At 44.8% G+C, this 10,805-nt stretch overlaps 1 protein-coding gene across 1 annotated transcript in view; it reads right to left on the bottom strand.

Annotated features, from left to right (window-relative positions):
• Window positions 1–8,490: 8,490 nt before the first annotated feature.
• Window positions 8,491–10,805, bottom strand: part of LOC118558325 — a 2,537-nt gene continuing 222 nt past the window's right edge. Inside the window, exons 2-5 of the mRNA XM_036128840.1 lie at window positions 10,455–10,782; window positions 9,261–9,619; window positions 8,751–9,193; window positions 8,491–8,675 (exon numbers count right to left, since the gene is read on the bottom strand). Coding sequence (XP_035984733.1) covers window positions 8,491–8,675; window positions 8,751–9,193; window positions 9,261–9,619; window positions 10,455–10,782 — 1,315 coding nt within the window. The remainder of the gene's footprint in view (window positions 8,676–8,750; window positions 9,194–9,260; window positions 9,620–10,454; window positions 10,783–10,805) is intronic.

Raw genomic sequence — 10,805 nt, 5'->3', positions numbered from 1 at the left:
TCTGTGTAGGAGATATAACAGTTTTATTTTTTGTGGCGAGTAGGTGAACTTTGACCCCTGCTAATGCCCCTTCAACAAGCTCAAAAACTCACCGTTTTGATAACTTTTAATTGGCCATGCCTTATGATCAGACTGACCGAGTTTCAAGCCGCTCGCTCAAAATCTCTAGGAGGAGTTCGATCAAATACCAATGCTGTACACGTCAAAAATGGGGTCAAAATCAGACCTTCAATCTAAAATGGCCGACTTCCTGTGATATTTGCACTATGACATTAATTGTAAATTCTGAGTGTCTTGGTGAGCTCTACCACTGTACCAAATCTCATGTCTCTACGATCAAGTAAGTGAATAGCAAAGGGTCCTTTGAAAATTGCTAGGTGGCGCCGTTGAGGCATTTTTCTTTTGATTTTTGTGACGACCTTAAAATACAAAATTTTTAATTAGTCACCATGCATCTGCAAAGTTTGGTGAGTTTTTGAGTATGATAAAGCCCTCAAAAAGGCCCCTCTTTAGGGGGGCAGAATAATAATAATAATTTACAATACAGATACAATAGGCCTTCGCAGCGCTTAGCTGCTCGGGCCTAATTAAAACCGCAAGCGGTGATGAGCGGCCCTCGCAGCAAAGCGCCGCTCCGGCCTTGGCCACCGCTGGGATTTGCGCACCGCCGGCCGCCTGCCACCGCAGATGCTGTCACGCATTTTGCCCGCCCGTCCACTGGGCGATTTACACGAACGTGTTCGGCAGCGCTCCCCCACGACTCACAAAAAATCTGGTGCAGATTCACCACAACGGACCGGTATAGCGCCCGCTTCACAGCAGACGCCGCACCAATCCGCCTGTCGATCTCCCGCTCCATCTTCCCCTCATTCGTGAACAAGACCCCAAGATACTTGAACTTCTCCACTAGAAGCTGGACTTTCCTTTTTTAAAAAGCTTATAGTTAGAGTGGCTCATGTTACCCTGAGCTACCTCTATAGTTATGCTGCTATAGGTTTAGGCTACTGCAGGACATCAGGGTCTATTGTTCTTCAATTTTGAATGACTGTTGTAATTTCAGCTTTTAACTTTTTGATTTTTCTTTTTTCTTCATAGTAGGCACACCTGGTCTGGCGTTCTGTTAGCTGTGGCTTCATCCAGGGAAGACAGATCACCCGCTACTACCATCTAATGTAGAACTTCTGTGCTTTTTTTGTCTCTCTTGTTGTGTCTCTGCTCTGTCTTCTGTAACCCCCAGTCTGTCGAGGCAGATGACCGTTCATACTGAGCCCGGTTCTGCTGGAGGTTTTTCCTTCCCGTTAATGGGGAGTTTTTTTTCCTGCTGTCGCTTCATGCTTGCTCAGTAGGTAGGATTGCTGCAAAGTCATGGACAATGCAGATGACTCTCCCTGTGGCTCTACGCTTCTTCAAGAGAGAATGCTACTTGTCAAGACTTTGATGCAATGAACTGGTTCCCTTATATAGGAATTTTTTGACCAATGTGTATAATCTGACCCAATCTGTATAATCTGATTGATTTTGACGTTGTAAAGTGCCTTGAGATGACATATTTCATGAATTGTCGCTATATAAATAACATTGAATTGCATCATCTCTTCAGACCAAATAAACTATCACATTTTTTGAGACAGTTATCTCATTTTAAAGATATAATCATCTAACAGTATTACTCTTAGCAAGTTAAAGCTCCATAATAATTTTAGACCAGGTTTTAGTTCCACTCTTTTATTATGCACATCTAGGCTACCTATAAATATAAAGTATGGCATGCCAAAAAACATTTTCAACAAAAGGCAATTTTAGTAATGGCCTTGCGATTTTATATCTAAGCATTAAAAATGATAATATTTCACCAATTTTCACAGCAAGATGGAAATAACAACTATCCAACATTTTAAGATTTTGTAAAAACTTTTTTCCTTTTTTACCTACCTTTTGAAATTAATACTTGTTTCTACTTCTCCAAAATTAAACTTCAAGAAAACTATTGTGCTGTCCCGGGGCCATATGCAGCTAGACAGCTAGGACAAAAGTTCCCCACAAAAGCTTCCTTTTCTTGCATTCTCTGAATAACCTTTGTTCCCAAATCTGGCTTTAAACATTCTTTTTGTAAAAAGACGAATATTTTTCCAAGGCAGAAGCGTGTAGAACAAATTCAACTTCAACATTAGCAGTTTCCCTAGCTTCATCGCTGAAAAGCAGATTTTAACCGGAGCAAAATACGTCAAAGATCTTTTTTTAAGGTGAGAGCACTCACTATCTCACGTAATTCACATAGAGATCTAACAAAGTTGTGATGTCTCACTCTGATTAAATATGAACCCAAACTTTTCTAACTGTTTTTGCCTTGGATTTCCTCTGACTAAGAATTATTATCTTATTTATGTAATGTATTCACGACATGAATTCCTTGCTGTCTTAACAAAAGGCAGAACAACTATAATGTTACTTTCTATAATTATTACAGGCTCTGCTGAGATGTCAAATTCTGGAGAATGCTTAGACACCCTGACACACAAATATGGATTAACTTCATTTCATGTGCACTCGTGAACTTGTTTTAGTTGATTTAGTTTTCTTGATGTACTGTAGAGCGTGATGAGGTCTGTTGTGGTATTGTGTGCACTGGATTGAGGGGACAGTTGGTGTTGTTTGTCAAACCCAATCTTCTTAAGCTGCAAATTCAGTAAAGTTACCAGATAAATATATATATATATATAAAAAACGGTTGCAGTTACAGCTCAACACTTCTAAATCTGAGTCTGACGCACAATTTCAAATACAAACACGAAGCAGTTTGATTTTTGTCCGATGACGAGCGAGCGAGCGAGAGAGAGAGAACTGGTAAAGCAGCACATAGTAACAATAAAGATGAGCGCCATAAAGATGTTATTAATCAGGGAAATCTTTCTGATTGTTTCACAGCGGTTACCTGCAGCGGGTAAACACGCCCACGACAACACACTTAGGCTCCCCGCAGCCCGTTTCTATCGGAATATGCGCCAAAACTGCCTCTTTAAAATGAACTGCACGGTTCAGTCTGCACCTGTCTGAATTGCAATGTGAAGTTTTACACATCTATGCGTGAGCATAATCAAAAATTCCCCCCAGGAGCAGCGTTTTTTTTTTTCCCCAGGACCCGCGGTAACGACAGCGGTGTTCTTACGATGGAGTATTAGGGCCACACATGAAGAGAAAAAATAATTTTGCCATGACGAGATTAAACTGGTGCAGATCAGTTGATGCAGCGATGCATTTGGCCACCGGAGGCAGTGGCGACCCACCAGCTTAAAATCTATGTATTGACATCTTAAAAATGGTCTTATAGCTTAAAAGATCATCCTGTTTTGGTTGGTTTTGTAGCCGAATAGAAGAGATGTTCTCAAAGCATTAAATAAGCCTTTTGACTTTTAAAAATGTTGTCCTTTTAAGGTAATTTTAAGTTACTTTTTAATAAATTTGTCAATACCCTATGGAAGTCTGGACATATGGCAGCGGCGTTTCAGGTGACTTTGCCACGCCACCATGCCGCACTGCTACATGGAATCCAGTTGGGCCTGGAATCCACAACACAGCAACATGTCTGTGGACACAGTTTCATGTTGATTAGCTCAGAGGGGTAACATAGCGACTGCTAACAATAAAACATGACACTTCCTGTTGTCAGGGGGCGTGGCCTAAGTGATGTCATCATTTGACCATTGGATATTGTAGAAGACCCGATGATGATCAATCACAGAAAGTTTGGTGCCTCTGTGTGTTTCTGTGTAGGAGATATAGCAGTTTTTCCTGTTGTCAGGGGGCGTGGCCTAGGTGATGTCATCATTTGACCATTGGATATTGTAGAAGACCCGATGATGATCAATCACAGAAAGTTTGGTGCCTCTGTGTGTTTCTGTGTAGGAGATATAGCAGTTTTTCCTGTTGTCAGGGGGCGTGGCCTAGGTGATGTCATCATTTGACCATTGGATATTGTAGAAGACCCAATGATGATCAATCACAGAAAGTTTGGTGCCTCTGTGTGTTTCTGTGTAGGAGATATAGCAGTTTTTCCTGTTGTCAGGGGGCGTGGCCTAAGTGATGTCATCATTTGTCCATTGGATATTGTAGAAGACCCGATGATGATCAATCACAGAAAGTTTGGTGCCTCTGTGTGTTTCTGTGTAGGAGATATAACAGTTTTTCCTGTTGTCAGGGGGCGTGGCCTAAGTGATGTCATCATTTGACTATTGGATATTGTAGAAGACCCGATGATGATCAATCAAGTTTGGTGCCTCTGTGTGTTTCTGTGTAGGAGATAAAACAGTTTTTCCTGTTGTCAGGGGGCGTGGCCTAAGTGATGTCATCATTTGACCATTGGATATTGTAGAAGACCCGATGATGATCAATCACAGAAAGTTTGGTGCCTCTGTGTGTTTCTGTGTAGGAGATATAACAGTTTTCTGTTTTGTGGCGAGTAGGTGAACTTTGACCCCTGCTAACGCCCCTTCAACATGCTCAAAAACTCACCGTTTTGATAACTTTTAATTGGCCATGCCTGATGATCAGACTGACCGAGTTTCAAGCCGCTCGCTTGAAATCCCTAGGACGAGTTCGATCAAATACCAATGCTGTAAACATCAAAAATTAGGTAAAATTACGACCTTCCATCTAAAATGGCCGACTTCCTGTGATATTTGCACTATGACGTTAATTGTAAATTCTGAGCGTCTTGCTTAGATCTACAACTGTACAAAATTTCATTAATCTACGATGAAGTAAGTGAATAGCAAAGGGTCCTTTGAAAATTTCTAGGTGGCGCCGTTGAGGCATTTTTCTTTAGATTTTTGTGACGACCTTAAAATACAAAATTTTTAAACAGTCACCATGCATCTGCAAAGTTTGGTGAGTTTTTGAATATGATAAAGCCCCCAAAAAGGCCCCTCTTTAGGGGGGCAGAATAAAAATAATAATAATAAGAAACAACACAGAAACAATAGGCCTTCGCAGCGCTTAGCTGCTCGGGCCTAATAATTAACACTACAGATACAATAGGCCTTCGCAGCGCTTCGCTGCTCGGGCCTAATAATAAATTAAAGCTTATTGCCACTGACAGGGAATTCTCTTTATGGGGAAAAAATCTACCAAAAACAGGCAATTTCTCAGGTAACAGCAGGGAGCAGCATTACCATTTTATGTTCAATACCAAAGTTTAACTTGGTTACAACTAACTTGTTTCTGTCATATTCCATGCTGGAAGAACTTTAAACTGAAATGCTTGCTAACTCGATATGCTTGCGTTGCTTGCGTTTATTTGACGTTGACACGCGGTTTTTTGTTGTTGCTTTCTCGCGTGCATATCCACCTTATTTTTGACGGAAACATGGAGGCAGCGAGTTGACGTTTGTTTGGGCGAGACTTCCGCCCGCTCACTTCCTGTCAGTGTTTAGCTATCTGAGAAGCGGCTCATGCGGCTACTTCGTCTCAAATTACTCGTCATTATGACTTCGAGGAAGACCGGGATCATTTGTGTGGTTAGAGGTTGTCATAGTAACGGGTGTAAAAGAAAGGTTTACGTGGAGCAGGAGTGTTTTAACCATCGACCGTGTCCAAAAGCTGTGGATACGAGGCGCCCTACTTCATTCACCCTCAGCCAAAGAATGAGGAATCCCTTCGCCTGTGGTTAAAAGCTTAAAATCTGAAGAAACCACTGAAGCGACCGTATGTTTTTTTCATTTTGTGGACAAAAGACCAACATAAGACCACATGACGCCAGAAAAGTGTCTGGGCTGCGAAGTTCCATAAAAAAAACAAAACCGTCAAGAGGAGAGGAGACAGGTAAGCTAATGTTTTGATATCCTCTCATAACATCAGTTAAATCCCAAACATTGCAAAATTAACTGAGCAGCAATCTAATTACAACGAGCCAACGGCCAGTATGTTTCTGAATCAGATAATTCATCAGCCTACCTTCCATAAGTCGCCGCTGCATGACTGAAGGCTTTCCCTGGAGCCGCAGCATCAGAGCGCTCTGAGGTCTCGTAGAGCCGATTGATGCAGTCAGAATCCAGCAGCGTGAACGTCGGACTAGTTTTAGCTTGAACGGACATCAGCCTCCATGAATACCAGGTCATCCATGCTGATATTTATTAACACCGATCCAACTCTTTCACTGCGGAGGTTCGCTTCGGTAAAGTCGCACAGCAGAGCCGTCCGCACCAAGTAACGACACAAAACAGGTTAAAATGTCCTCGTACGTTATATGAGGCCACTTCTTTGTATCATCCACTCACTCATGAATAGTTTGAAGCTGTGGCCCTGACCTGCCACTTCGATTGCTCTGCAAGTTTTGACACTGTTGCTGCGACAGTTGATCATTTCAGTCAAACTAATGTTATTTGGCCGAGGGAAGCGCTGAAACGGAAGTGCGGCACACACAAACGGAAGTTGGACAGACCTTCACAAAATAAAAGCATGTGAGCAACATGCGTTAATGCGCGTTAAAGAAAATATCGCCGTTAATAGTCTAATGAGTTAACGCGAAATTAACGCGTTAACTTGCCCAGCCCTAATATATATATATATTTACATGTTATTGGTTTTGTTACTATTATCATTATTATTATTATCATCATCATCATTATTAGGGTGGGTTTCCCGGTTTCTTCAGCTGCCGCTGTTCTACCAGCCACTGCTCCAAGGATTTGCCCCTGAAGCACTGGGGCAGAAAGTGGCGCTGCCAAATCGGCTGTGGCTAAACTCTTTTGTTTTTGGCTGCCCACATTTGCTGCACTTGTTAAAAGCCACTTCTCTCACATACTTTCGTTTCTGGCTCCCGGTGGCCTCCTCTTCTGCCCTGCGTCGCCTGTTCCTCTCAGTGGAGTGGGACACAGACGCAGGGGCAGTGGGTGCAGGAGCCACCTGTGTGGCAGGTGTTAAATAAGGAGCCAGGGGAGGAGCAGCCCTGTGATGACCTGCTGCCATCACTGTCGACCCAGGGTTCAATAAAAGAAGCTGAGCTGGGATAGGAAGAGGAACTGCTGGGGTGACGGGCTGCAGGACGGTGGCACTAGCAGGTCGTCTGCCTGGCCGCAGCTTAGGAGCCTTACCTGCTCTGTTTGGCGGGAGAGCAAACTCATGCTGGAGTCCTGAGGGGGACGGCGCTTCGTCCAGCTTCTCCCGCGGAGGAGGCAGCTGTGAGCTGGCCACAACGATGTGGTCCTCTGCAGCAAGGCCCTGGGTGAGGACACTAATCTCCTGCGTGCTCTCCCTTCTATTAAACCTGCAATCAGAAAACTGTCACCATTACAATTAACTGCGATACTTTTATTTCAAATGTCCAAATAAAAAACATTGTGCTTACCACTGTGTCAGAGTCCTCTGAGGACAAAAAGCTGCAGAGAGGTGGCCTCCATCAGGGGGGGGGCAGTCCAGCACCAGGTCTCAGATGTGGTGATAGTCGGTGAGAACTTTGGTCCACCGAGGAAGCCGCACTCCATCCTTTTTTGTTGGGGACTTGTGCAATGAACACAATTTAATGCACAGAGCCTGAACTAGACGACTGGTGCTGGGCCACTGAGCCGGTCCCCCTGGAGGACCAATCAGGCTCCTCTTGACACTGTCCACACCCGGGGTGACGCCCGTATTCTTGGGGGCCTTAAAGCGGCCGTTTGCCAGCTGGGCTTGGTGCCTGGGTTGGTAATTGATCCTCCTCTTGTCCAGGTCAGAGGTCACAGGCAGATGACCTCTGACCTGCTGCTCGTCCAGGTAGAGAGCCTGACGCAGGGTGACCAGGTACTCGGCAGAGGAGGAGGCAGAGGAGGAGGCAGAGGAGGAGGCAGAGGAGGAGGCAGAGGAGGAGGCAGAGGAGGAGGAAGAGGACTCTGGTTGAGGCGCTGACGTAGATCTCCTCGGCTGGATGTGGACGGTGCAGAGGAAGAGGGGCTGGAGGCCTGCTGGACGCTGCTGTGTTCTGGAGCAAAGAGGACGGGCACGGTCAGGTTCTCGGGTTCCTCCTCCACAAAGCCTTCATCGCGCACCGCCTCATCATCCATCAGCTCCACCAGCCGATCCTCTTCCTCTGGGTTGTCCATTACAGTCAGCGAACGACCAGACTGACTGTAAAGGTACTCCATCCCAAGAAGCTCCCCTGTAGAAGAACGCAGAATACAGATTATTAGTCAAGAATGTGAACTAAGGAAGTATTCAAACATGCACTCCATAGTGGTGGAAAGTAGCAGAGAAAAAAGTGAAAGTAGAAAGTGATGAAACTCCAGGCTCTTTCAGTCTCTGACCTGCTTTAGACTTTGTTTATTCATCAGGAAGAATAAAAACATCTTTTACCACTAAATGTGTTGCTTTGGTTTCTGTGCTTTTAAAATGGAGGATTCCTTTTAGCGCTGCATGTCAGTGTTGGTTGGTGGAAATACGTCGGCATCAGCAAACCATGGATGCATCTCCAGAGAAACCACTAGAACAGTTTTTTCTTCTGCCAACACGTCTGAGCTAAGGTTAATCATTCTTGCCTGTATGTGACCCAGGAGGCTGGTAGCGCTCATCCAAGCTGAGTCGGTCCATGGCCTCCCTCTCAGCGCTGCTGTAGATCCTCAGCTCACAGCTTCCTCCATGCGGTCCTGGTTCCAGCATCAGACCCTCCAGGAGGTCGGCCTGGAAGTGGGCGTCGCTGGCACTGGTCCCTGCAGGGGAAACCAAGAAGATGACTTTTACTCTCTGCGTTTAAAACAACAACATTAAAAGATAAAATCAGCCACCTGGGATGAAGCGATTTAGATGGAGGTGGAAGGACTCCAAGGAGGTGGAGCCACGAGCACAGCGGTAGCAGCAGAGGTCCACACCACCCTTCTTCAGTGTGCCTGTCTTCAGGTACAGAGAGAAGCCCTCTGGGTCCTGAATACAGGTGATGTGTCTCTGCTGCTCCTTCCAGACCTGCTGAATGCACTCGTGGTCCACCAGTGGTCCTCCCAGAGTGTCCCTCCCCTTCTCACTGTCCATCTCATCCACCAGGGCCTTGATCCTCCTGGCGGTCTCCTCTGCTCCCCTGGTCCTCTTGCAGCAGTGAAGAGCCAACTCCCTCCTGGTGATCATCTGGTCCAGGGCCTTCTCAGAGACTGGACCAACTCCCTGGGCCAGAAGCTGCCCCTGCTTGGCCAGCCTAAGAGCAGCAACATCTGCCGGATCCAGCTCAGAGATGCACCTGGACAGAGTTCATGTTCTCTGTTAGACTTTAGACAATAAATATACAAACAAGATGAAGACTTTACCTGGACAGTGGAGCCATGAATATTCCATACAGCTGATGAGCCTCAGTGGTGACTCCTGCTGCAAAACGCCGCATGAAGTGCCAGATGTCCAGGCGCACCTGAAGCTCCCTCCACTCAGCGAACATGGCCCTGACCTGTGACTGTCCGTGGGGGCTGCAGCAGTCCCGGTCCACATACATTATGACAGGAGGTGCCACTCCTGCCTCCCTGTAGCGCCTCATAAGACCAGCCGCCATGGGCCACAGTCCATGGCCCTCTGCTGCTGTCAGGACCCACACCAGAACCTGGCCGTGCTCGTTGCCCACATTGGTGCACCACCCAGCTGTGTTGGCAGCTGCACCGGCCACTTTCTTGGTAACCTATGTAAAAAAAACAAACAGTAAAATAAACACACATACACCTATCTATCTAGATATATATCAGGGTTCCTACAGCATAAGGGAAGTTAAATTCAAGACTTTTTAAGACTTTTTAATGCCACTTGAAATAAAAAGTTAAGACCAACTTCACGATAAACAAGATAAACCTGGTTGCGACAACTTCACCCAAATGTTTATTTTAACATAAACCATTACTTTGTGGCCCAGTAGACATGTTTAAAATGTTTAAAAACATTCCATATAGGAATAACGCTAAAAAACACACAAATTACAGATATATTTTTAACAACTACTGAACTGAATGCACAAACTTTGTTTTGTTCCCTACTAAAATAAAGTATAAATCAGTATTAAAAACCACAACATAACCAGTGCCAACTCTTTTTCGCAGCTATGGTCCGGCCGCAACAGTTTTTATTGCTTCCGCTATCGGGACGGAACCAATAATAGTTACATTGAGCCTTTTGGTAAATTAAAAATATATATAATTGTGTCAATTATTTTACTGTTTGGTAAGGATTACAAAAACTAAATCCTATTTATGACCTGGTAACAATTTTAAGACCTAAGAAAGACTGATTTAAGACATTTTAATGCCAATTAAGGCCTTAGTTTTATATTACAGAATTCAATGCCTTTTAAGACTTTTTAAGGATCCGCGGGAACCCTGATATATATATATATATATATATATATATATATATATATATATATATATATATATATATATATATATGGCCATATATATGGCCATATATATATATATATGAATGAATAAAAGCAATTACAATCATTCACATTTGATTGTTTTTACCTTTTTGGTGGAGTCCATCTTGAGCACGGAGCCAAACACAGAGGTTATTCTGGCCTTTACCTCAGGCAGCCGTGACAGGACGTCCCTGGCGTACACAGCCAGAAGCCACTTGGGTTTAGGGAGGGCCGGGAGGGGCGGGGGGGCAGAGAACACTGGCGGCTCGACCAGACAGGAGTCAGTGAAGGGCTCACAGGCAGCAAAGTAGTCCAGCGTGCGGCGGGTCCACGCTGCGCTGTGCTCCTCTTGCAGCTTCTTGTGAAGCTGCGTGACGCTGTTGCCCTGAGTTCTCTCCCGCATCAGGATGACCACTCTGTAGTCACATGAGTCGCTACGCTACAGACAGGAAAAGAG

The sequence above is a fragment of the Fundulus heteroclitus genome, unplaced genomic scaffold (genome assembly GCF_011125445.2).
Source record: "Fundulus heteroclitus isolate FHET01 unplaced genomic scaffold, MU-UCD_Fhet_4.1 scaffold_122, whole genome shotgun sequence".
NCBI lineage: Eukaryota > Metazoa > Chordata > Actinopteri > Cyprinodontiformes > Fundulidae > Fundulus > Fundulus heteroclitus.
The sequence above is the reverse complement of the archived record's forward strand: the minus strand, read 5'-3'. Positions and strand labels throughout refer to the sequence as shown.